Below are 27,193 nucleotides of genomic sequence, written 5' to 3' on the forward strand. Positions count from 1 at the left end.
AGTTAACTAATGGGAAGAGAGTTGAATGCTGTTTGAATTGGTTTTACTTCAGTAGCCAATTCATCACTTAACTCCCCATGATTTAAAAAAGAAACTAAAATTTTCAAATCTTTACTTACTTAATGCGGGATGCTCACCATCACTGTTGAAAACAACTGCTGTCAAGTTGTGAAAACTCTGTCATGGGCCACAGGCGCACCTTACCTTTGTAACTGTAATGTCTGTGGAATGCGAAGACCTACAGTGGTGATGGCTAACCCCCTGTAAGTAATCACAGGGCTATGAAATTAACCTTATATGCCAAGTTTATCAAAGATTAGAGCTTTGTTGCCACTAAGTATCTGTCAGCTTAGATTGCAGAGACTAAGAGCATAGTTGAGGGATTTTTCTGGAATTAGGTAATTTAAAGCAATGTTTATGAATAATGTTTGATGTATAATTTGCAGGGTGATAAGATCGACAGACGGGTATGTATACTTGATAAGTTGAGGCCTTTTCTTCTGACGGGCTTCTTGTCTTGGGTTTTGCAGTTGGTTTTTAACAGCTTGTTTGAAGTTCTGTTCTACTCACCTTACGTGTGTTGGCAAGTTTGTCTGTCACAGTGTCTCTCTAGTTTCCTCCACTCCCTCTTGGACTGGTTACTAAGACTATGGGGACTACTAAACCTATGGCCTGGGCTGCTTCAGGGTTGCTTGCACTGCCCTCCGATTCCTCAATTTTGGTTCCCCCAAGCTTGTTTCTTTATTTCCCTTAAAAATAATTTTAAAAAAGTCAAGTTTAGGGATAAAAGTATGCCTTTTAATCAGTAGGTGAAGGAGGAATGTGTGACTTTCTACTACTTACATTATATAAAATGTACAATAGTAAAATTTTTGTAATTATAATTTTAAATGTAGTATTACGGATTATTCTGCTTATAATCTATAGGCTACAGGTACCGTATTGGTTTTACTATGCTGGGGGAGAGTGTTATTTATGTTCAGTTTGGTTTAGTTTTTATATCTTAACATCCTTGTCTAGTCGTGTATTTTAGTCATACAGTGCGACCAGCAGTAAATAAGGTCCAGCTAGTTACCCTTTCAAGTGTGAGTATGGTGTAGCGTGGAGCTACAACTCATACACAGGTACTGTTTCTTTGTTTTCCTATGTGGTTCTGGGGATCAAACTCAGGGCTTTCTATGTGCTAGGCAAGTGCTCTACCAGTGAGCCACACCTCCAGCCCCAGGATTTTTGATTTAGGATGTGTCTTGTAAGTATAAATGTCAATCATTTAAAAGACAGACATTATGTTTTCAATTGATTGGCTTTTTTTTTTTTTACCACTTACCACAAATTGTAGAGTTATTTTTGTAATTTTATCAATGCTCTTATTCTTTGTTCTTAGAAGCTACCACTAAAAATTATTCTGATCATAAGACACTAGAACTACTTGTTTTGATTGGTTTTGAAACAAGGTCTCATTTAACCCAACTAGCCTTGAACTCACTATGTGGCTGAGGTTGACCTTGAGCACCTAACCTGCCTCTACCTCCCCAGTGCTAGGGTTATAGGTAGACCTACTATGTCCAACTTCTAGAACCTTGTTTTCATGAGAAAAAAAAAAACTTAAAAATTTTAAGTGCCAGCTTTTTGTTTATATAAACAATACAAAAATGTTCAACTTGAATGAACATAGTAGGCATAAGAAGGGCTTTTATTTAGAAAACTTAGTTATAAAAGCATAATAGCTGATATTAAAGATTATTTGAGTTAACTTCAAATTTTATTTGTGCCTGAGCGTGGTGGTACACACCTTAAACCTCAGCACTGTGGAGGCAGACTCAGGAAGATCAGTGTATATGTGAGGCCAACCTGCTATTAGAGGGTTCAGAGCAGCCAGAGATACATATGCAGACCTTGTCTCAAACAGAAACAAGGGCTGGTGAGACGGCTCGGTGAGTGAAGTGCTTACCTCACAAACATGAAGGCCTACGTTTTGATCCCCAGTACTGACATGAAAACTAAGTGTGGTGGTGTGCACCTGTAACCCCAGCACTCAGGGTTGAAGGCAGGTGGATCCCAAGGACTCCCTAACCAGCCAGGATATGTAACATGAGGGGCCGGCTTGTTGGGGTTCTGCCCTGCCCAGTTCCCTAGCCATTTAGTCCCAGAGAAAATCACACAGAGGACTCCATAAGATTATAAGCTGATTAGCCCACTAGCTCCGGCTACTTATTAGCTCTTGTAGTTTATATTAACCCATTATTCTTATCTATGTTAGCCACATGGCTCAGTACCTTTCTCAGTGGGGCAGGTCACATCTTGCTTCTTTGGTGGTCTGGGCTGGACTGGTGAGGAATGGGTTTCCTCCTTCTAGAATTCTCCTGTTCTCATCACCCTGCCTCCACTTCCTGTATGGTTGATCCACCTATACTTCCTGCCTGGCCAATCAGCATTTATTTAAAACATGATTGACAGAATACAGACAATTCTCCCGCACCAAGGGTAGCCAAAAAGGTGAGCTGCAGGTTCAGTGAGAGGCTCACTTAACTCAAAAGAGAATTTGGAGAGAGTCATGGAAGATTCTTAGCATCCTCTATACACCCGTGTACCACATTGGTACATGTGTGTTCATACACACACACACACACACACACACATCTCCGTCTCCTCTTCTCCTTCCCCTCCTCTCATAAGGAACAAAAATCTTGTGCGTGTGTGTTTATGGCTTTTCTTTCATCCTTTCAAATCTATGGTTTTTAATGACTGAGTCCTCAGAATGCCCAGAATAATATCTTCAGTCTCCTTTTGTTTTCACATTTCCATGGCTCACGTTCTGTAGACTCTGGCAAGAGGTGTGTACTTGTTTTGTATTTTCTAATCTCTGCCTAGTTAAGGAGCTTAACTGTTGTCTTTTGATATAGCTTATGCACACGCACATACATCATTTTTCTTTTGACAAGTGCTTTTAACCACTGAGCCAGCTCTCTATCTAGCCTTGGTACAGAGGTCAGAGGACAACTGTTAGGTTTTGTTTGTTTTGTTTTGTTTGTTTGTTTTTTCTTACTCGTACTCTTTACTCTTTGGGGGCTGCCACCCAGCTCCCAGATAAATCACACAGAGGCTTATTCTTACTTATAAATGCCCAGTGTTAGTTTGGCTTGTTTCTAGCCAGCTTTTATCTTAAATTATTCCAGCTACCTTTTGCCTCTGGACTTTTATCTTTCTCTATTCTATTATACCCGTTCTTTACTTTTGACTCTGGCTGGCTGTGTAGCTGGACGGCTGGTCCCTGCTGTCATCCTCCTTTTCTGGCTCCTTGATCTCTCCTCCCAGATTTCTCCTCTTGTTTATTCTCTTTGCCTGCCAGCCTAGTCTATCCCTCTCCTGCCTAGCTATTGGCAGTTCAGCTCTTTATTAGACCAATCAGATTTTTTAGACAGGCAAAGTAACACAGCTTCACAGAGTTAAACAAATTCAACACAAAAGAATACATACGACACATGGGCTGGAGAGATGGCTTAGGGGTTAAGAGCACTAACTGCTCTTTCAGAGGACCTGGGTTCAATTCCCAGCTCCTACATGGTGGTTCACAACTGTCTGTAACTCCAGTTTCAGGGGACCCATGGCAAAATACCAATGCACATAAAATTAAAATTTTTTTTTAAAAAGGAACACAACTCGAAAATCAAAAAAAAAAAAAGAATGCAACACATCTTTGCATCATAATTAAATGTTTCACAAGAACAAATGTCACATATCTTCAATTAATATTCCACAACAGACAACTTTCGGGAATAGGTTCTCCCTTTCTACCATGTAGTCTGGGGGTTGAACTTAAGTTGTCAGGCTTGACAGTATACACTACTACCTGCTGAACCATCTTGCTAGCCCCCACTGGGGTTTTCCTAGGCAGCTATCTAGCTGATCCAGTATTTTAGTCTATCTAGGACGCACTGATGGCTGTATGGTACTTTTTCCACACACAAATTCTCGTTTGTACAAGTCCATTTCTGCACTTTGGTTCTGTTCATTTTTTTCCGTGACCTAGGATCACCTCATACTACCTTTCATAGTATCCTTAATTATTTCCACTAGTTTATTTTTCCATATGATGTTAAAAATCAGATTATTTAGTTCTACGAAAGTAAAGTTCTTCAGGGACCTAAGGTATAGATCGGTAGTAGAGCCTATCCTTTGCATGGATAAGGGCCTGAGGTCACTCTCCAGCACTAAAAGGAGGGAAAAAAGGAAGAAATCTGTCTTTTGGCATTTTTGTGTGAGTTATTCTTCTCTATATGCAGTGTAGATGAATCTGTTGTCAACACAGTAACTACTATAAGGAATTATAATCAAGGAGCTAGGCAAAACAGCGATGTACTCAATTGAGAAAGATGCTTTAAGCTAGCCAATTTCTGTGAATAACAGGAAGCTAAAGCATGAACATAAGGAAAAATAGCACATCATGTAAAAACTAATTTTTTAAAATATTTATTATGTATACAGTATTCTGTCTACTTGTATGCCTTTAGGCCAGAAGAGGGCACCAGACCTCATCACAGATGGTTGTGAGCCACCATGTGGTTGCTGGGAATTGAACTCAGGACCTTTGGAAGAGCAGGCAATGCTCTTAACCACTGAGCCATCTCTCCAGCCCTAAAAACTAAATTTATGCTTGCCAGTGTGGTGCACACATTTAATCCTGGTGTTCAGGCATATCTCTGTGAGTTTGAGACCAGCTGGTTTACAGAGCGAATTCCAGGGCAGGTTCCAAAGATACAGAGTAACCCTATCTCAAAAAACAACAACAACAAAAAACCTAAATCCATTTTGATACCTCCTTGGAAGATCATTTAAAGTAGTTTGAAATTAATCAATATTAAAAAACACCTGAAAATAGATTATAAATAAACCAAGACCTCAAGGATTATGAAATTAGAATAATCTGGGTGGATTTGAAGAGGGGCTAGAGAGATAGCTCAGAGGATGTAAGCCCTTGCTGCAAAACCGGAAGATCTGAGTTCAGTCGCTGGGACCCACATGATGGAAGAGAAGCATACTGTCCTCTGACCTGCACACACACACACACATACACACTGACATGTGTCCCACATACGTATAAATAAGTAATGTGGTTTGGTTTGGTTTTGGCTTTTTCAAAACAGGGTTTCTCTGTGTAGCTTTGGAGCCTGTCCTGGAACTAGCTCTATAGACCAGGCTGGCCTCAAACTCACAGAGATCCACCTTCCAAGTGCTGGGATTAAAGGCGTGTGCCACCACAGCCCAACGTAAATGTGGTTTAAAAAAAAAAAAAAATTTGAAAAGCATAGTGATAGTTAATTTAAGTTTATTTCTGCCTCATTTCTTTGAATAATTATAATTTGTATATTTCTGAAAATTCTCCCAAATGAATCATTATTATTCTGGCTTTGATTATTTTATTTCAGATTTTGTTCTTTAAAAAGAAAAATAAGGCTATAAATAACATTGTATGTGGAGATTTATGTATGTTGTATTAAAATTTCAAAAACCGTGTTCTTGTTGGACACCTGATCTTGGCAGCAGTGAAGTCAGTATGTTCAAGATGTTCTTGGTGCTAGTGAGCGCACCCACTTAGTTCTGTCTGAGACGTCTCTTCTGGCCTGCTGTCACTAGGCTTGCAGTGTGGGCTTTCATTTTTTTATTGAGAGTAATACATTCTTTTGGAATTTGACTAAATGGCTTTTTTATGCCCTTTTTTCGTTTTTTTTTTTTCAAGAAGGAAGAATTTATTTTTTTTTTAATCAGAATTTGCTTTTAAAATTCTGACTGAGGTTCTCTTGCAGTAAATCTGCCTACCTTGCACTTATACTTCTCAATAAAATCTCTTCCATTTTGCTAATTTAAAAAAGATTAAAATATTAATTTGGAGCATTTATTTTTTGTTTTATTTATTTTGCAATAAAATTTTTTTTTATCCAATATGTTTTGATCATGTTTTCCTTCCCCTGGCTTCCCCCAGATCCTTCCCACCTCTTTGCTCACTCAACTGGATGTGAAACATTTATTTTTGATCGTTTGTCTTGGGATTGGTGTTTTAAAGCTCCCACATTATAATTTTGTTCGTAGTATAACATCTTTTGCTACTACGATTTATTTATTGATACAGATCCTCGGGTAACTCAGGCTGGCCTTGAACTCACTGTGCGGTCCAGGGTGACTTTGAGCTTATGATTCTCCTGTCTTTGTCTCCCAAGTGCTAAGATTACAGGCATGCACCACCATATCCGGGTTTGCTCAATGCTGAGGATGGAACCAGAGCTTTGTACATGTAGACAAGCACTGTACCAACTGAACAATATTCCCAGCCCAGCCACCACTGCTATTTTAAATAACCACTTGTATTGGTGCATATAAATTAATTCTAATGTCTGCACTGTGTTTATTTGGGGAAGTGCATCTTGTGGTAGACACAAAAATGTATTCTTTTGTTCAGTTTTTTAAGTCTGACTCCCTACACATCTCACAATGCTTCAGTTCTTTTTTCACGAAAGGAAAGGGATCTTAAGCCGACTGTGAGTTTGAAAAAATAATAAATACAAAGTGGTTTCTGCCAATTTATTTTGCAGGGAAGCAAAATACAGACAAGAGTTGGGTTATTAATGTTGCTTTGTACCTGGCTGAGCAACTGTCCCATTGCAGTAACACACTTCCTTCACAATTCGGCCAATGTTCCATTCGTATCCTTTATGCTTTGGTGTCGTACATGTAAGTAACTTACATCCTCAGCTTCTGTTGAAACTTGAAAATGTTATGGATATATAATGATGCATGCTTAAGTTCTCGCTCTTTCTTCTGTCTCTCTCTCTCTGTATGTATGTGTAGTTCTTTATAGCTAGATTGGAGATATATATATATATTTTCTTGTAGAGAATCTTAAGATTATGTATTAAATTCAGATTACTATAAATCATTAACTCCTTAACAAAGATGTCAGCTTACAGGACAAATTGCAGAAAATCTCGGAGAGGAAGAACAGTTGGTCCAAGGCTTATGTGCCCTTCTTTTGGGCATTTCTATTTATTTCAATGATAATTCACTAGAAAACTACATGAAGTAAGTAAGAGCATAATGGCCCTCTAATCATCCAGAGATAATGATACTTTTTTTTGCTAAAGTGTAAATAAACCAAGCTTATGACTTTGCAGTTTTTTTAAGCATCTCATATATTTATTTATGTAGAGAGAAACTAAAGCAACTAATAGAGAAGAGGATTGGCAAAGAGAATTTCATAGAGAAACTAGGATTTATTAGCAAACACGAGTTATACTCCAGAGCATCCCAGAAACCCCAGCCAAACTTCCCGAGTCCAGAATACATGATATTTGATCATGAGTTTACAAAGCTGGTGAAAGAACTTGAAGGTAAGCTGTGAGGGTTGCACTGACCCAAAGCCATTGTGGGTGCACGTGTGTGTGTGTGTGTGTGTGCTTGCGTGCATGCGTGCGTGCGTATGTGTCTTTCTGGATGTGGACGAGTGATGAGCCGGGAAGTTCATCTGCAGCACATGGAAAGACTGGATGGATTCTGTAAGATTAGAAAGTATTGCATGACTGTCATGAGTTGGACTACTTTCACTCATTAGATTCTTAAAATTAAGTTGTGTTTACAGTGCTTAAAATTTAGCTAGAAAGAGAGCATACCTAACTCTTCTGGAGCCCTGAATTCAGTCTGCAGAACCACAGAAAGCCATTCAGTACAGAGTTTAAGTACGTTTTCTTTTACAGGTGTTATTACTAAGGCTATTTATAAGTCCAGTGAAGAAGATAAGAAAGAGGAGGAGGTAAAGAAAACATTAGAACAGCATGACAACATTGTGACTCACTATAAGAATATGATTCGTGAGCAAGTAAGTACCAGTATTTCAAGTGGGGGAGGGATGCAGAAAGTAAACATTATTTCTGAAAGCACCTGTTCATTAAATTGAGTACTTACTACCTGCTAGGCACTGTGCAGGATGTTATAGATCCAAATATGGATCAAATGGATTCTCTTGTCATTTCCAGGTGAAAAACACACCTGTATTATTGTGGCATATATATGCTACAGCAGATTAAACCTAGCGCTGAAGTTAATCAAAGGGTCAGGATGAGCTCTGAAGGAACCTGGGTGTAGATAGTTCTCTAGAAGAGAGGCAGGAGATGGCGTACAGTGCAGTGAGTCTGCTGTAGCTCCTGGCTGTGTGAAGGAGAAGTTTGAGGGTAAAAACTAGAGGGAGGGAGTTCAGGAAGGAGGTTATTGTGGTGGTTGGCAAGGGAAGGAGGTTAGGACACTGGTGGTAGCAGTGATGTTGATGTTTGCTGCGTTCTGTGAACTTGGCATCTATTTTAAATACTGTTTCATTTTGTCTTCACAACATCTGTAAGTAGTGACTAACTATATTCGCTTTAGGATAAATGGGGAATCTGTGACTTAGTGAATTCTCCCAGCAATTCTTAGTAATTGTAGAACAGACTGTGAGTGCATCTGCCTTAGTGACAATGGAAAGCTCATACTCTCTGGTGTGGCAGGGACAGACTTGAAGTGTGGAAACTGAAGTTAAAGCCTAGCAGGACTTGGTCATGTTTCTCTGCAGAAATGGTAAAGTGTGATCCCCAGGTTTCTGTGGTGGGCAGCCGAGTGTGGTCCTGTTAAACAGGCAGCTCCATAGAGTAGGTGATGATCAGAACGCTATTTTCAGCCATTCAGAATGCTAGTTGGTGTCCTTTACTCACGTTCTATTGCTCACTTTAAGCCTCTGTTTTGTCCTTTAAAATGTTGTTTCATTTCTTATCATGATATGTAGTAAATGATTATAGTATTATCTGGAAAATTAGATTATGATGTCGTTACAATTCCAATGTCATTAAAAGAAGTGTGACAGCACATGTGGGGGAGGTTTATCTTCTTACCTCTATGTTGTTGTTTTTTCTTCCTCACAATATATATTGAGATTGAAAATTTGTGAGTGATAATAGAGTTGTATGCTTAGTGTTTGCACTCAGCCTTTCAGTGTTCAACCAAATCAATAAACTAGAATCAATCTTTGCTCGAAATTTGAGTCATCAAACTATCCCAGTTACATACAGATTTTTAATCTATGTCTTAAATATAGTCATTTTTAGTTTATGAATATAATATTTTTGAATGAATACAAGATAAATTTTTGGAATGTGGTGCATAGCTTACATTTGGAGCTGATACAGTTGATTTAGAAAGAAAAGAGTCTTTTGACATAATTACTGACTTATTTATAAAATTAACATTTTATACATTCTCACCACTTAAATACTGCTAGACTTAATAAACATCTAGAACTATAAAAATGTTTATATTCTTTGAATGACATTTAAAAATTCATCCTAAGGAAATTCTCAAAAAAACTGTCAAATTAGCAAATATACTTACACAATAAAATTTATCATTTTGAAAAGTGGAAATTAACTTTAGTGTTAAAAACATTTGATATGATAATCTACACGGGAAGTAGAAAGTATAAAAAGGACAAGATCTCCTGAGTAAAGTGGGAGCGTGGGGACCTTGGGGGAGGGTTGAAGGGGAAGGGAAGAGTCGGGAAGGGGAGCAGAGAAAAATGTAGAACTCAATAAATATCATGGACAAAATAAATAAATAAAAATTTGATACGATTTATATAACATATGCTTGATTAAGTGAGCATTAAGATTGTAGCTGTACAGCTGGAAAGATGAGTCAAGAAGACCAGGGCTGGAATGTCAACACCCACATAACAGACGAGGTGCCTAGTGCTCCTGTAACCCCAGCTTTGAGCAGAACAAAGAAGGATTCAGCCTAGTCAAGGAAACATGAGCCCTAAGTTCAGGGAGAGATGTGTCACTGCAGTAAGTGTAGTATGACAGAGGGCAGTGCCCGGTGCCCTCTTGTGGCCTACACATGCGTGCATGTGCGCACATGCACGCACACACAGGTACACGTGCATTCACAGGCACATAGATGCACACACAAATTGTTTTTTAAATTATGATTGTGAAAATTGTATAGTAGTAAGAAATTAGTAAGAAAATAAGTATAAGTATAGAAAATTAGTTATCTAAGTGTTCTACAAATATATGTGAACTGACTGTGGCAAGTTTAGAAAACATGAGCTCAAACCTGCTTGTGCCCCATTTCTTTTCTTTTTATTATTTTAAATTATGAGTGTGGGGGGGGGTATGTGCACATGAGTGCAGATGTCCAAAGATACCAGAAGTGTGGGATTCTTCTCCTCTGACTTCACACATGTGCCCATGTACATACTCACACATACATTATCAAGTAAATAACATAGATGTGTATGTATATCTTCATTTGCTAAGTTTCTTAAGTAGTTTGGTATACATTTTTTACCTAGTTCATGACCTCAAAATGAGTTTTTGTTTGTTTTTTGTTTTTTATTAAAAAAGGACTAAACTTTATTGACAAACTGCTACAGACATTTTGACATAAGTTTAAGCTACCTATTTAGGCAGACTTAACACATGTAGCGTTTAATCTTCTGAGAACAAAATGGGAGGATGGTACAGATCATTAGGACTTTAACTTATGTACAAAGTGGATTTCGAATCCGTTTTCATTCAGCTGCAATGTGCCTTTTTATATCATGCTAGTGTTGAGACATATTTGACTTCCTTAAGAACAGTTCAAAATTGACAATGATCAGTTCAATGCACATCATCAGTTTTTGGCCCCAGTGTCCAAGTGAGTTTTTCATGAAGTGCAGAATCGCAGATGGACAAAATCCTCTTGACGCCGGGCCGTGGTGGCGCACGCCTTTAATCCCAGCACTCGGGAGGCAGAGGCAGGCGGATCTCTGGGAGTTCGAGGCCAGCCTGGTCTACAAGAGCTAGTTCCAGGACAGGCTCCAAAAGCTACAGAGAAACCCTGTCTCGAAAATCAAAAAAAAAAAAAAAAAAAAAATCCTCTTGACATTTTAAATACTGAAAATTTGATTATCAGTGCTACTGATAATCTGAAAAGATTGTGGCTAAAAAGTACTACGTCAAATTTCATTTAGGTGACTAACTCCTCTCCCCCATCATTCTTAGTCAGACTCTACCCCTCCCCCACACACACTAAGTATCTCTAAACCCTGTATGTCTGGGGCTAGGTTTCAAAACCCACATAATGAAAAGATCAGTCTTACAAACCTAATTTTGTTGTTGTTTTAAGTCAGTTAATGTTAAAAATTGCATTAACTATTTCATGAGGATCTTTCATATTAAAATTTAACCTTAAGATTCAAGCACCATGTGCTTTTAAAGGGAACACTTTTAGAGCCGTCTGAGCTCACTTTTACATGGTGGTGCCTACTGCCGTCAACACTGATTTTACATCGTAAGCAGCCCTGAATTTTGAAATGTAGCCTAGTTTGAGATTCTGCAAATATGGCTTTATGGGGTGCCTCAAATCAAAACTAAGAAAAAGTTAACAAGCCTTTGCTTCAGAACCTTTAAGCAAGCAATGCCACTTCTGAAACTGACATGTTTGTGTGCGTGTGTTTGCTCCACTTCTTTTTTATTCTAAAAGGTACACTGTTTAAACAACAAAGAAAAAAGGATCTACACACTTAAAAATTTTGATATCCTAAATCTATTTTAACTCTTTTTAAAATACTACATACAGGGCTGGAGAGATGGCTCAGTGGTTAAGAGCATTGCCTGCTCTTCCAAAGGTCCTGAGTTCAATTCCCAGCAACCACATGGTGGCTCACAACCATCTGTAATGGGGTCTGGTGCCCTCTTCTGGCCTGTAGGCATACACACAGACAGAATATTGTATACATAATAAATAAATAAAAAAAAAATTTAAAAAAAAAAAAAAAAGAATGGGACCACGAAGAAAAACACTAAGACAGTTACTTGTCTGTAGTGGTTAAAGCAACAGGAATCCTAGGATACAAGAAATCACTAACAACTTTGCTCATAACTGATGTTTTCCCTTCCTGTTCGTGTTCTCTGTATGATCCCTTCACTGGCCTACCTTGGGGGGTCCTTCAGTGATGGCCTGGTCCCATTCCAATCATCATGTCCATAAGCTTCATAAGAATCTTGAAGCTCCCCATGTCCATAGTCATACTATTCTGACTCCCTGGCTCTGGCTGTAATAGCCTTCATATCCTTCATAACTCTGTTCTGTATATGTAGCATCATCTCCACACTCTTCGTAGGTTTCTGCTGCAGGTGCTGGAGGTAAAGGTATTCTCTGGGTGCCTGCTGTCCGAGCTCATGGTGTTGGACACCTCTCACTGGGCTCCCACGAGCCAAAGCCCCTCGAGGTGGGACCACGACCTCTGGGAACAGATGGAGGAGGCGGGGCAGCTCCTTGTCCTCTCACTGGTACCCCACGACCACGAGAGGGTTCAGGAACTCCAAGTAGGACAGTTCTAGAAACTGCTCCTGGCAGATATCATCATTATATCTGGTACTAGAAATTACTTGACTTCCTCCACGGCATGGGCCATAAGAGCAATAAGCCTCACAGAGGGGTCCAGAGACTTCAGTGAAGACATGCAGATCCATATTTAAATGGGCCTTGTGAAGCTCTTCTTCCTTGGCTTTGTCTCTCACTTTGAACAGAGATCTTTGCACCAATCTCTTTCCGGAGTCTTTTGGTTGTGTTTCCTTGTGGTCCAAGAATGTTCCCCACAAAATTGAACTTTGGATCCTGCTTGATAGGTATCAGTACCCGTTCTTTCAGTTTCATGTTCTTATGAGAAAACAAATCCAAATAATTCTCCTCGTTGTCTCTTTTTGACTCTCCCTTCTGAATCTTCTCAATTTCTATGGACAAGAGCTGCATGTTGTGAGTGAAAGGTTGAGGGAGCCCTTCTCAGCCATGAGTTCGGGCAGGTACTTACTCTCCGGCCCCATCGTGGGGCCCCATCTTGGCCATAGCTGTGGCTGATAGGTGCGGAACCCACGGGACAGTCTTTTCGGGATCCATGGCTGAGGGAGGCAGCAGCAGCGTGGCGGGCAAGGCCCGTACGCCCCCTTTAGGTCCACCTCTGCCTCTCCGGTGACCGGTGTGGCAGTGGTGACGGCCAAGTTGAGGTCTGACACACCCAGGGGTGGACACCTGAAGGGTCCATGGGGCCGTTGCCGCCCGAGGACCGAGTAAGGCGCGCGCGGCTGGGTCGTTCCTGCGCTGCATGGGGAGAATGTGCGGCGCGAGGGAGGAAGGGATGCAGTGCTGAAGCGGTTGGCTGGGATGGAAAAGCGGGAGCGACAGTGACTGAAGGTGACCCAGCGAGAGAGAACTTTGGTTTTTTTCTTTGTTTTTTCCATTTGGTTTTCTTAGATACTAGCGGTGAAATTGCAGGCTGTGCCATGGTCTCCCCAGTGGAGCTTTGATTGAAACCTCTGGATGATGATTGGCTTTGCACTTATATTCAAGTCCTAAAGCTTAATTATTGGTTGATTTTGGAAACATTAGGTATTTTAACATACTGGTCTTTTTTAAATTTTATTTTATTTGTGTACATAGTGTTAGTTAGTAGGAAATGAGAATATCTGACTATATTTTGTTTCACAGGACCTACAGCTGGAAGAATTGAAGCAGCAAGTTTCTACATTGAAATGTCAAAACGAACAGCTTCAGACTGCAGTCACACAGCAGGCGTCTCAGATTCAGCAGCACAAGGATCAGTATAATCTCCTTAAAGTCCAGCTCGGTGAGTGAAGGGTGTCCAGGTCACTCTGTCCTCAGCTGGACAGATAGAGTCTCTGTGGACCTGTTGTTCCTGAACCGTAGCCACGGTGACGAACTCTCAAGTTAGAACTTAATACAGAAAGACCCTTAAAGACGGAGAGACCCTGTCTCGAGAAAACAAAATAACTAAGACCAGATCTTTCCAGTTTGAGGTCCAGTCTTTAGCTTCCTGCTTGATTGTCTGATCCAGTGACTGTTGACCCTGGTGACACAGTTTTGACTCATGATTACAAGCTCCCCAGGTGAACCTAAGCCATAGGCTGTTTGAGATTGGTTGATAGAGTATTTCAGTTGCTTCTATTCCAAAGTTGAATAATAGCATTCATATCATCTAAAAAATTAAATGAAATATCCTCTCTCTATAAAGTTCTAGTTCAGTACCAAGCAGATAGGCAAGAAGTCACATCTCTCATTTTCAAAGGGTGGTTTTCATATAAGTTGCTATTGTCTGTGGTTGTACATGGGCATTTGGGTGCTGCTGGGGTCTGGACCTGACCTTGTAAACTCTCCTTTACTTGGCAAGAGGGAAGCACCCCTGTGATCGCCCTGCTGGTTTCCTGGGCTAAAAAGACATCCCCTGGAGTCTTGTGTGATCTTATTTATAGTCTTCTAGTCCCAATGGCAGAAAGCTTGTTTGATAGCAGCTTGCCCAATGTTGTGCCTGTTTAACAGGAAAAGACAATCACCATCAAGGTTCCCATGGTGATGGGACTCAGGTGAATGGCATACAGCCAGAAGAAATCAGTCGGCTGAGGGAAGAGGTGGAAGAGCTAAAAAGTCAGCAGGGGCTCTTACAAAGCCAGCTAGCCGAAAAGGACTCTTTGATAGAAAATTTGGTGAGTAGATGTTGAAAAGGAGGTATAAATAAGATCAAGATCTCATCATCTTGTTTGCTTTTGGGTTTATGTGTTTGTTTTGTTTTGAGACAGAGCTCACTGTGGAGCTCTAACTGGTCTGGAACTCATATAGGCCAGGCCGGCCTCGAACTCACAGATATCCTGAGAGCTAGATTGAAAATTACATACCACCATTCCGAGCCCTGTTCTTATTTTTACAGTCTCAGCCATCACAGGTGATCTTGAATTCCTGATCCTCCTGCCTTCACCTTCCAAGGGCTGGAATCACAGATGTGTGTCTCCAAGCCTGGCTTAATGCTTCTAAACTCACTATGTGGGCCATGTTAGCCTTGAGCTCACAGAGGTCTCCTGCCTCTGTGTCCTGGGTGCCGAGATTAAAATGAGGCCACTGCACAAGCTCATTTACTCTGGAGACAGCGTCTCTGTGGCCCTGCCTTTCCTGGAACCCACTACTTCTAGGATTAAATACTGCTAGGATTAAAGGCTTGCTTTTTTTTCTTTCTTAAGTGATGGGGATTATTTCTTTAAAAATGATGATGTGGTTTAGAGACTGTGGGGGGGGGGGTGTTCAGGCAAGGGCACTCAAGCCTCAGGGTGGAGGCCAAAGGACAGTTTTCAGGAGCTGGTTCTCCTTTGACTGTGTAGGTCTCAGGAGTCAAAGTCTTATTGTCAGGCTCGATGACAATGTCTTTGCATGTTGAGCCATCTCACGGACTTCTCACACTTAAAACGAGATAGGTTTTTCTTTTCTTTTTTTCGAGACAGGGTTTCTCTGTGGTTTTGGAGCCTGTCCTAGAACTAGCTCTTGTAGACCAGGCTGGTCTCGAACTCACAGAGATCCACCTGCCTCTGCCTCCCGAGTGCTGGGATTAAAGGCGTGCGCCACCACCGCCCGGCTGAGATAGCTTTTTCTAATGAGGAAGGAGTTCAGGAAATACTTGTTTTTATGCTTTTACCCCTTACTACTTCGGGTACTTGTTTAGATGTAATGACTCACTTGGTGTAAGTCTAACTTCTAAAGCTGAGGGAAGCTATAGACAGTCAGCAAGTGCTGTGTTGAAATAGAATCTTACATAAAAGAATTAAAATCTTCATGTGAAATCTTTTGGTGAGCTTCTGTAAGACTTGGCTGTGTGTTTGTCTGCTTTGGCTTTCCTTTCTCTTCAGATCTAACTAATTTCACAGTTTGTTCCTCTACCAATTGTAGAAATCTTCACAAGTGTCTGCTGGAAATGCACAGGCGTCAGCAGCAGCTTCACCCAGAGATTCCGAGCAAGTTGTAGAATTAAAACAGGTAATTTTCTAGCTTGAGCCCAGTTCTGTTCTGTTTTGTTTCAGTTCCAGTAGAGTAAAACCCTGCAGTTGTATTGTTCTAGAACTCCATTGCCAGGACTAATGAAATTTGGTAATTAAGACAGCTTTGAAAATCCAGAAGGTGTGTTTACCTTGACAGTAAAGTTGTTTCGTCTTTTATTGGTTGGTTTTAAATTTCTTACATTTATTTATTTTGTGCTATACATGTGTGCACATGCACATCTAGAAGTCAGGACAGCTTGAAGGAGTTGGTTCTCTCCCTCTGCCACGAGGATCCTAGGCTTGGTCTCAGGAAGTCAGCTACTGAGTCATCTGGCTAACCCAGCTTCTCGTCTGAGCTTCCTTCTTTGCTCCCTCTTTTCTGTTTTCTTTCTTTCTTTCTTTCTTTCTTTCTTTCTTTCTTTCTTTCTTTCTTTCTTTCTTTCTTTCTTTCTTTCTTTCTTTCTTTCTGTGTTATAAAAGAATGCATGCTTATTTGGAAAGAGAAATGACCAGAAGAGTCAGGCTGTGCTGCCGTGCTGCCTACTGTCTCTTCCACCGGTCAGCTGGCCTCGCTCGCAGATAGAGCTGCCTGAGAGGGGTGACCTGAGGTGCATTATGTCACCAGTATCTAACACTTATCAGTGCTTACGTTATGTGCACCAATGTTTTGCCTGCATAAATGCATGAGCGTGAACGTATGTGCACCACATACATGCAGTGTTCACAGAGGCCCAAAGAGGGCATCCAGTCCCCTGGAACTGGAGCGACCATGTGGGTGCTGGGAGCCAATCTCAAATGCTCTGCAAGAACAGCAAGTGCTCTCAGCTACTCAGCCACCTCTCCAATTACTCAGACCTTATCTAAAAGCTGACCTTCTCTTCAAATCAGTTGTCATTTATAGTCTTTATGTCTCCAGCAGTTGTTCACAATATTGCTTGTGTAGGCAAGGTAAATTTACTGAGTTTGCCAATGCTAAAATATTAAATTAGAACAAATTAAGTTATTAATATGTCACTTTACTTTGGAAATTCCAAATAAAAAGTTTAGTTATGCTTCCCAATGAAACTTTGATAGAATATTTTTTTTAATTGCTTTTTAGTTTTTTTACTTTCCCCAGTTTTCCTTTGTAAGTGTATGCGTGCCTGCATGCATAAGTACGTGTATGCAGTGGCTTTTGGGTTTAGTTGTTGTTTTAAGGCAGGGTCTGTCTGTGTAGCCATGACTGTCCTATAGCTCACTATTTAGACCAGGCTGGCCTCAAGCTCACAGAGATCCTCCTGCCTTTTCCTCCCAAGTGCCGAAATTAAAGGTGTGTACCATCATGCCCAGCAAATACACAATTTTTTAAATGATGGCTGTATAGGGTTTTATAGCAACATAGGGATTTTTGTTGGGGGTGTTTTTTGTTTTGTTTTTTGTTTGTTTTGATTTTTGGGTTCGAGACAGGGTTTTGATGTAGCCCTCGAGCCTGTCCTGGAACTAGCTCTTGTGGACCAGACTGGCCTCAAACTCAGAGATCCACCTGCCTCTGCCTCCCAAGTGCTGGGATTAAAGGCATGTGCCACCACTGTCCGGCTTAGCAACATAGGGTTTTAATTATATTTTACAAAATGCTGTATAGGAACAGGGGAGATGAGTCAGTAGGTAAAATGTTTGCTACACAAGCATGAGAACTTGAGTTTGAATCCCCAGCACCCACTTAAGAGAAAGGCAGGCATGGTGTCATGTGCCTTTAGGACAGGAATCTTAGCTAGGGGGATGGCCAGGCTAGCCAAAACACAAAACAGCATGACAGCATGCTCCAGGTTCAATGAGAGACTGTCAGAAAATAAAGTGGAGAGCAATTACAGAAGAGGTGTATGTGTGCATGATAGGCATAAGAGGCAGAACAGAGGACGATCACTAGTCACGTGCCATAGTTCAGCAGCAGACACATCTCCAGACTCTGCCCCGTGGCCTGAGGAGCACGGAGCACCACTGCATGGGAGCCACCATTTTAATTACTTCTCTAGCATTGTACTTGGGCGGAGGAGGGCAATAAACATTAGAAAGTTAAACAACATAAACTCTAATTTCTTGGCTCATTTCTTGGTAGCACTGCTGCTGTCATGTTTGGTGGCCCCTACCCTAGAGCTGTCCAGTTCTGCAGTTGCGAATGTTAAGTCTGTAGGCTTCCGCCAGGAGTAGTAGGACCCATGAGCACTGGCAGGGATCTGATGGCTCTCTCACGAATAGACTGTGAACCAGCCCTCAGTGTTTAAGCCCCACTTTCACTGTTCTTCTTAGGACATCTAAGGGCACCAGGAGACGACAGATTCCTTGTAAATCAGGGGCCAACTTTGCTTTCTCTGTGGTCAGCCTAGCTTTCTAGTTTCCCAGTGTATTTCCTTCTGAAATTCTCCAGGCTCATTTTCTGTTCTTATGCCTACCTGCCTGTCAGATTTCCTTTCTTCCCTGTTCCTCCATTTATGTTTTCCTTTGAGGGGGTGGCATGGGGAGAACATACAGGGTCTCAAAAGGCAACAGAGATAAACAAATGTGTTTCATTTTCCATCTTTAACCTAACATAAAACGTGGGCGTCATCAATTTTTGAGGAGAGGGTCAAGGAAGGATTTTCCCTGTAAATGGACGTTTTTTGTTTTGTCACAACTCTGCTCTTCTTATTCTCAGGAACTGACAGCGCTGAAGTCCCAGTTAAACTCACAGTCTCTGGAGATGACCAGACTCCAGGCAGAAAATCGTGAGCTGCTACAGAAAGCAGAAGCCTTGGTGAGTCATCTTTGTCTCTCTTCGGAAGGCAGGAAGATGAAGGCATCTGCTCTCTCTGCCACAGCCTTTATGACCCAGTAGCCAGAGTTCCTGTGACAGAGACTTCAGGGTAGCCTCTTTCTTTCTCCCTCCCTCCCTCTCTTTCTCTCTTCCTCTCTTTCTCTTTTTGTTTTCTTTTTATTGCTGTATGGATTCATTAAGTTACTGAATGGTTTATTTTACTGGTGTAGCATCCATTTCCATCACTGTTCTTCCAAGCCGACAGCTTCCTTACTGCTATAAAATTATCAGAATCCCATGCACTTTACCTGCGTCAAACCACCACCCAACAAAGCCCCCAAAGTGCCTCATGTCTGTGGGGTACCCCTACAAGTATCTCCAGTGTCTGCCGAGTCGTTGATTGCACCCACGTGTATAATCACTTATTTAAAGGAGATCCCAACCCCCCCTCCATCTTTTCTCCAGAACATACTTTCTCAATCTGGGTAGTCTGAAAATTCCAAGCCTTCATTCTTATATGATCATTTGTAATTTCTCTCTTCTCTTACATTCCATTCTTCTGTAAGCTGCAGAGAGACTGGACTGCACAGTGGTCCTTTGTTTAGGGTGTCAGCTGTGTAAGGTTTCAGTTACATGTGCCCGGCATAATGATGGTTGAGCTAGATCCCAGCTGGGGCAGTGTTGAAGACACATTCCAACACAGGTGTGTGGACCAACAGACTGAACGGTCAGTTGATCTCCGTTCTCCCAGAATACTAGGTCACAATCCTGCCAAGTTCTTTGCTGCTGGTAACAGGGATTATCTTTATCTTTCCTCTAATTCTCAATAACATGCTTTCCATTTCTCTCTGTGAACGTCACCAGAAGCACATTTAGCTTTTATACTTCTACCAACAACCTCTAATGTATGTGCACAAAGCTAAAAATAATAAATCCTTTTCAGAATTGCCTTTACTGTTCATATTTCTATCAATAGTTCTTTGAAATGACTTAGGCTTTGTCTGATGTGCATCCAAAACCCCATTCATTACCTTGTCCCAAAGCCACTTTCCCATTTCTAGGCATTTGTTTAATCAACACCCATTCTCTGGTATTTATGGAAAAAAGGTGGGCACTAAAATGTCTTGGTTCATATAACATTTAAAATGCTTGTATCTTACCAGCTAATGGCATTTGGGTGGGTTTAACACCTGGAACAACAGTCGTGGACTTAGCCAGGGATCTTACGAGGTAAAGATTCAGGGCTGAGCCCTGATGCTGGACTGACCTTGACACTTGCCTTCCTTGTTCTCTGATGAGGTTTAATGCCATCCACGGTGGGACAGCTTGTTTGTCACAGACCATTTCATTGCTTTTGTATAAAAACACAAGGAGTTTTGTTTTCTGTCATTTGAAATAAAACTTCAAAACAGCAAGAAGATATACACACAGAATTTGTATCTTTTGTAGCTTAAAGAGACTTTTTTTTTCAAACTTGTGTTTTCAGGCAAAGTCAGCCCCTGTTGAGGGAGAGAGCGAGAATGTGGCCACTGCTAAAACTACTGATGTAGAAGGAAGACTGTCTGCCTTGCTGCAGGAGACAAAAGAATTAAAGGTTGGTTTTGGTAAACCTGCTACTTATCATACATAGTATGAGATAAATTCTGGAAAACCTGGCTATTTCATTTCATGTCTGAGCCTCTAAGCCTTAGAAAGAAAACTGAAAACTAGGGTTTTGTCTTGTTTTCCAAGCTATGGTTTCTCTGTGTAGCCCTGACTGTCCTGGAACTCTCTCAGTGACAAGACTGCCCTTGAATACAGAGATTCACCTGCCTCTGCCTCCCAAGTGCTGGGATTAAAAGGTGTGTGCTGCCACCACGCAGCAGGTTTTCTTACCAACATCAGTGTTTAGTCACATCAAAATGAAAGCAGCAAATTTGGGTAATACTAATACCACAGCATATAGCCAGACATGTTGGCTCATAGCCTTAATCCTACTTAGTACTGAGGCAGAAAACCATGAGTTCCAGGCCAACCAGGCATGCATGATGAGACTATCTCAGAAAATAGAATGACATACAGACTTCCGTAGGGCTGGGAAATGCTGGTAGACATGTCAGAATAGGTAACATGAAGAAAAGAATCAGGGGACATTCATAAATCTTGAAAGAGAATGATGAAATAGACTCTTTGGATTATGTTTAAGTTATTTATGTTGTGGTTTTATTTGAAACTATTCTTTCCATTTAATTCTCAAAATGAAATGGGACTTTTCTTTCCTTTGAGTTTTGAGTTCTAATTGTGGTGCCAGCCAGCTTCTATACAATGTTATCTCAGGGTTTGGGCAAGGATGGCTAAGGTTTGGACGTTCTACTTTGTTCATTGTGGCTTTCTTTGCTAAGTAGGCTGGCAGATTCCCTGGGTGTATGTTTTAACTTACGTACCTTCAGTTCCCACACCAAGCTTCAGGTTGATTAGTTGTCACATGCTAGTTACCCTCACCTTCCTGTGAGCAAACATCCTGAGAGAAGAACTCTTGAGGGGCTGAGGTTCATCTTGGGTCATGGTTCACATATCGCAGTCCATAACAGCTGGGAGTGCAGAGGCTCCTCACAGCGTGGTGACCAGAACATGAGGTCGCCAAACATTAGCAGATCAGAGAATGACCGCTCCGGGCAGACCAGAAACAGATAGCCACCTTCAAGACCTACCACTATTGACCTTTATCTGCCACCTAAACCATCACCCACAATGATTTGTTATTGACAGAAACTGTCGTGAGCTTTGGAAATGAGTACTGACTTTAGATCACTGCTTGTCATTTTTCTTCTAGAATGAAATTAAAGCTCTGTCTGAGGAGAAAACTGCCATTAAAATGCAACTGGATTCATCTAACAGCACCATCGCCATCCTACAAATGGAGAAAGACAAGTTAGACATAGAAGTGACTGATTCTAAGAAAGAGCAAGATGATCTCTTGGTGCTGTTGGCTGATCAGGATCAGAAAATTCTGTCACTGAAGAGTAAACTCAAGACCCTCGGCCATCCAGTAAGCCTGAAATATTTCCACAAGCGTTCTGTGTTTTGTAAAGTGTGTTTCTAAGTTTAATGCTTCATGGGAAAGTTGTGTCCTATGTTAGCCTTAGAAATGTGGGGCTGAGAACACAGTATTACCTGTTTTTCTCCCTGTTCAGTGAGTTGGTCTGAGGAAAATCAAATTCTCTTTGCAGTATTTGAAGACCTTGAGCCTAGGAGATAGTTGATTTCATTGCTCCTCGGTGATAAGACCACCATCAGGGGTGGGTTCTGTGAGCATTATTCACCACAGTGGGTTCAGACTCATAGATGGGAAAGTTAACTGACTAGCAATACCTATTCATGTTAAAAATGACAGGGAGCCTGAGCATTATGAAGTCAAGGAAATCTGATCTACTATGACAGACTAGTAATATTAGTAATTAATATGTGTTAAACAGGCACATACTTATTTGTATGTATTATGTGTGTATATGAACAAATCTGTATTTTCCCCTTAGGTTGAAGAAGAAGATGAATCTGGAGACCAAGATGATGATGACGATGAAACTGATGATGGTGACAAGGACCAGGACATCTAGCTTAAACCCTAGGAGTGATAAAGATTATGTCATTACTTTGAACAAGTCTTAAGACAGTGCTTTGGTTTGCCGCCTCCACAAAAAAAAAAAAAAAAGATTTAGAACCAGGCAGAAAGAATTCACTAATAAAAGTATTGTTTATGTTTTTTAATATTGCCTCCCATGTGGGAAACTTTAAAACTCTAACCTCATGTGAAAGTTTTATTTATGTTCATCTGAACTCTCCCAAAATATAATTTGCAAAGAGCACCAGGCCCCAAAAATCGACCATTTGGAGGTGTGTGGTGGGGTTCATTAGGTATGGTGGCGATACAGTTGGCCTTATTGGTTCTCTGGTTGCTTTTCAGAATCTGTGACTTCAGTCCTAACACATTTGATGTAATGTGTACTGAATGGGAACCAGTTATTTCTAAATCAGCATTTGAGTTCTCACCTTACTATTCCTTGTAAAGAAAGGACTCTACTTAAAGACAGTATAGCCTGGGCTCAGGGGTCGTGTGTGCTATCACCCACCCACCCCTAGTGTGCCTTTCAGAAGAGCAGGATGGGGCAGTTTAGAGGGAGTGTTTGCCATCAAACAGGGCCACATTCTGTCTTCGGAAGAAAGGAAAGACTGCCCGAGTGTGGAGAGCTCTTCTGAGAAACTGCAACAGTGGATTAATGTGGCTGCTTTTCTTTCTGTCTAAGCTCAAGATGGAAAACAGATTATAGTCAACAGTTCATACAGCTGGGATTTAGCATTGTTTGATTATCATAAAACATGTTCTTAGTTTTAAAAATACCCAAACTATGATTTATATAATTTATTGGCATTTTTGCTGAATAGGTGTAAGTCAGATAATAGATTTTTAAAAAGCAATGAAGCAATGTGTCAAAGTCTAATGTTTTCATAATAAAAATAGATATTACGTTCACTTAATCCCTGTCGTGGTTCCCTTTGTTTCGATTTTAATGAAGTATTTAGTTCCTCATAGGAAGTAAATGAAATGCTAAAGAGACGTCTTGGTCACTATCCTGTTGCTGTAAAGAGCCACCATAACCGAGGCACCTCTTACAAAACAAAGTATTTAATTGGGAACTGGCTTAGAATTTGAGGGGTTTAGTCCTTTGTCATCATGACGGAGAGCATGGCAGCACACATGGCACTAGAGCCGCAGATGGAGCTACATCCTGATCCAGACCAAGAGAGAGACCCTGGGCCACTCTCATGTCCACTCCCCCTAGTCCTTTAATCCTGTCTGATATGCCACTCCCTGGTGACTAAGCGTTCAAATGTAGAGTCTGTGGGGTCATTCTCATTCACACTGCCACACTTCTCTCTGTCAGGAGCAGTCTTCCCACGAGAGCCAGTGGCCAGGATTCTGTAAAATTGAAAGGGACTAGTGGAATCAGTTGCTAGAGTGGAAGAGGCAATTTAGAGTGAAGTTGGGTTTTGGGTTTTTACTACTGTCTAGGGGCCAGTCTCCCAGCAACACAGGGCTTTGATAGGAATTCATGGAGTGTCAACAAATCTAGAATTTTCTACCTGAGAGGGTAGGGAAAAGGCACTCAAACTCTCTTAATGATCTCCTTTTTCTCTATTCTCTCTCTCTCCCCCTCTCTCCCTCTCTCCCTCTCTCCCTCTACCCCTCTACCCCTCTACCCCTCTACCCCTCTCTCTCTCTCTCTCTCTCTCTCTCTCTCTCTCTCTCTCTCTCTCTCTCTCTTCCAGGCAGTATAAGAGTCAAAATGATTCTCAAGTGAATGATTATAGGTAAAAACATGGTTTTCATCTCCCTCACATGACTAAACATTTTATGTATTACAGGTGAAAACAAACTATCCCAAGAATCCACATGCATTCATACCCAAGCAGCTCATTACAGATTAACTGTGAGCAAGAAAGGTGTTCTTGTCAGGTCCTTTACTGGCAGGCTGTATTTTGCAGTTACAAAGAAAGGACCAATTATTTTATTACTTATCTTAAAAAGGTAATCTTAAATCACAAACCTAAACTTTTTTTTAATATTTATTTATTATGTATACAATATTCTGTGTGTGTGTATGTCTGCAGGCCAGAAGAGGGCACCATCATTACAGATGGTTGTGAGCCACCATGTGGTTGCCGGAATTGAACTCAGGACCTTTGGAAGAGCAGGCAATGCTCTTAACCGCTGAGCCATCTCTCTAGCCCCCAAACCTAAACTTTTATATGTGAAAAAGAATCACTCAGCTCTACTTTAAGTCTTTAGGGTGCATATCCATTCATTAATAGTTTTTTATATCAGGAGATTGAGGACAGAAATGAGTAGAAGGAATTGATTGTCACCTTTGGTCGTCAACCAAACCTAGCAAGGAGAGCACGGCAGCCAGTAATAATTGGGCTGCTTTGTTCTTGTTCCCTGACCTTAAAGAGTCCCACATTCAACTATGTGCCTTTCTAAGACTTTAGGTTGTCTTCCTGGGTTTTCGCCTCAAAGTTATTTAACAAAAACATCTGAGTCTAACTTTGATACATTCAAAGCTTTGTTTAAGCTGTGATGCGCTCTGAGACCTGTGAACACATCCGACATTAAGGTTAAAAGAATTTGTTAGCTGGACTACTGGGACTCAGTTGTTAGTCATTATCTATCCATGCAGTTCCTTAGGTGAGACTCGCAGGCCCTGGCTATGAAATACACCCTTGTATTTATTTTTATTCATCAAAACTCTACAAGCTATCAGTATTGTTACCAAATTAAACAGTACAGCTTAGGGAGGGGCCATCTTCTTGACAATCCTCAGGTAAAAATGCCCAGTAGAACAGGATGTTTCCAAGAGATAAACACACTATAATACAGGCAGTGGAGATCTCCCCATGTCCACTCACACCGTGCAACATACCAGAGAAACAGAGCTGCAGCAAACATGTAGAGGCACAGCAGAAGCAAAAGACATTCTGGGGTCTGCAGTCCCATGGCCTTGCCTAAACAAGATTGGCTCATCACAGGATTCCCTTCTGCTGGCTGACACCTGGAACTTCAACTTGCTGCTCCTCTGGCATGGCCAATGGCAGGTTTTTCCCCCCTCTTCTCATTTTTAATTGACCCTTGAGAATTCTGTACAATATGTTTCAGTCATATTTACCTACCTCCCCTAACTCCATCAAGATCCACAGCTCCTTCTCTACCTGGCCAACTTTTCCACCCACCAAGTCCAGCACTAGACCATCATCCTAGGCCATCATTCTACTTGCTCTCTGTCTTCTGGCATCTCCCCCTTCCCAGCATCCTCTCTGCCCAGAAATTCTGCCTAGCTATTCCTTTTAGCCTTATATTAAACCAATCAGAGTGATGCATCATGGCGTACAGAAGATTATTCCACAACAGTGGGACCCTACCGAGCCCTTCACAACAACTGGCCCTTCAGAGTGATGTTGACACTTTCTGGAAAATTGGCAGTCTGATTGCTGAAACTGTCTTTATTCTCAAAGAGATGCTGTCCAGAGTCCCAGCTCACAGGTTAATGGGTTGTTGCTTATCTGGAATTATGCTGAGAGGAGAACAGATATGCATCATTTTGTTGCAACTAGATTAGAGCCTTGTGGTAGTTTAAATAGAAATGGCTACCAGAGGCTCATATATTTGAATACTTGGTCGTCAGGTATGATTGCTCATACTTGAGAGGTATGTGGAGGTGTGACCATGTTGGAGGAGGTGTGCCACTGAGATGGGCTTTGGTTTGCCAGTGCCTAAACCAGGCCAGTGCCTTTGGATCCAGATGTAGAACTTCCGGCTACCACAACTGCCTGTGTGCTGCCAAGCTCCCTGCCATGAGGGAAACGGACTAAACCTCTGAACTGTAAGCCAGTCCTAATTACATGCTTTCCTTATTAAGAGCTACCGTGGTTGTGACACTGACTGAGACAGGCCTTGTAATGCTCCTCGGAACTAATCTTCATGAGTAAAGCAAAACCTACTGGTTTATTCAGCTCTAAGCACCGAGGATGTGGCAGAGGAAAAGACAAAGTCCCGTGTTTAACTTACATTTTAGAGTAAGCTTTCATAAATATACAGTCAGTGCTTTGTAGCTTTTGGAAAGAAGACTGCATATTATTCAGAGTTGGATGGAAAGCCGCAAGAGTGATTAGATATATTGCTGTCCACAGATTACATCTCTTCTCTGTTGAGAATTGTCTGGGGCAGAGTCGTGAAGGAAGTCAAGAGACCATGTAAGAAGTTATTGCCATGGTCCACACTATATTGTAGGGTAAAGGTGTCTACAGCGGTACAAATGGAGATGTATCCTGAGGGCAGGGCTAATAGGACTCAAACTGTAAATACCCAAGGAATAGAGGAGGAAGGAAAAAAAATCTAGAAAGGGCAATATGGATTGCAGAGTTCAAGATGAGAGGAACAAGTGATCAAAGCTTATGTTTCCTGTGGACTTACTGAACCCGAGATCCACGTGCATACTTTCATACATAAATGTGTTCATCAGGGAAATAAATGTGGAAGTTTGGGGTTCCTGGAGCCAGAAAAATAGTGGAATTTAAATCCACACGACAGCATTAGCTCTTTTAGGGAGTGTGGAGACACAGCTGGCAAGAACTGAGCCAGAGAAGTTCAGGCTTTGGGGATTAGCTGAGCTTCAGAACATTGAATGAATAATACCCCAGAACAAATCCGAGCATTGGAATGGAGAGGAAAACCAGAAGCCTGATATCTGAGTTGATTGCACCCTGCAATTTTGGAAAGTGAAAATGTAACTCTTTCTGAAACATTTAATAACCACTTTATTTCTATGGATAAAGAGTTTCTATTTGGGGGTACTGGGGGTAGAATCTAGGAGCCGGCTATTTTAATCTAATTAAATGTGCTTTTAGTGAAATCTGCTCCGCCAACCAGTTAGAAGTGTCCGATGCAGATGCTGCTTAAAGTTCCATTGTGTCATTTATAACGTGCATTTTATAATGCAAATTATTTTAGCAGGAT

At 41.2% G+C, this 27,193-nt stretch overlaps 1 protein-coding gene and 1 pseudogene across 2 annotated transcripts in view; one reads left to right on the plus strand and one right to left on the minus strand.

Moving 5' to 3' along the window:
- Uso1 (USO1 vesicle transport factor) overlaps positions 1-23,154 on the plus strand; it is a 66,436-nt gene extending 43,282 nt beyond the window's left edge. Inside the window, exons 14-25 of one of the 2 annotated variants that reach the window (XM_057771648.1) lie at positions 447-467; positions 6,588-6,698; positions 6,956-7,074; positions 7,201-7,382; positions 7,746-7,867; positions 13,546-13,684; positions 14,395-14,558; positions 15,787-15,873; positions 18,547-18,645; positions 20,132-20,239; positions 21,458-21,673; positions 22,161-23,154. In XM_057771648.1, the coding sequence (XP_057627631.1) occupies positions 447-467; positions 6,588-6,698; positions 6,956-7,074; positions 7,201-7,382; positions 7,746-7,867; positions 13,546-13,684; positions 14,395-14,558; positions 15,787-15,873; positions 18,547-18,645; positions 20,132-20,239; positions 21,458-21,673; positions 22,161-22,241 (1,449 nt within the window). In that variant the 3' untranslated portion in view covers positions 22,242-23,154. The remainder of the gene's footprint in view (positions 1-446; positions 468-6,587; positions 6,699-6,955; positions 7,075-7,200; positions 7,383-7,745; positions 7,868-13,545; positions 13,685-14,394; positions 14,559-15,786; positions 15,874-18,546; positions 18,646-20,131; positions 20,240-21,457; positions 21,674-22,160) is intronic. The other variant, XM_057771649.1, reaches the window with a different exon arrangement.
- LOC130875594 (KH domain-containing, RNA-binding, signal transduction-associated protein 1-like) lies at positions 11,870-13,164 on the minus strand (annotated as a pseudogene).
- Positions 23,155-27,193: the final 4,039 nt, after the last annotated feature.

This window comes from Chionomys nivalis, chromosome 6, assembly GCF_950005125.1.
Source record: "Chionomys nivalis chromosome 6, mChiNiv1.1, whole genome shotgun sequence".
Taxonomy (NCBI): Eukaryota; Metazoa; Chordata; class Mammalia; order Rodentia; family Cricetidae; genus Chionomys; species Chionomys nivalis.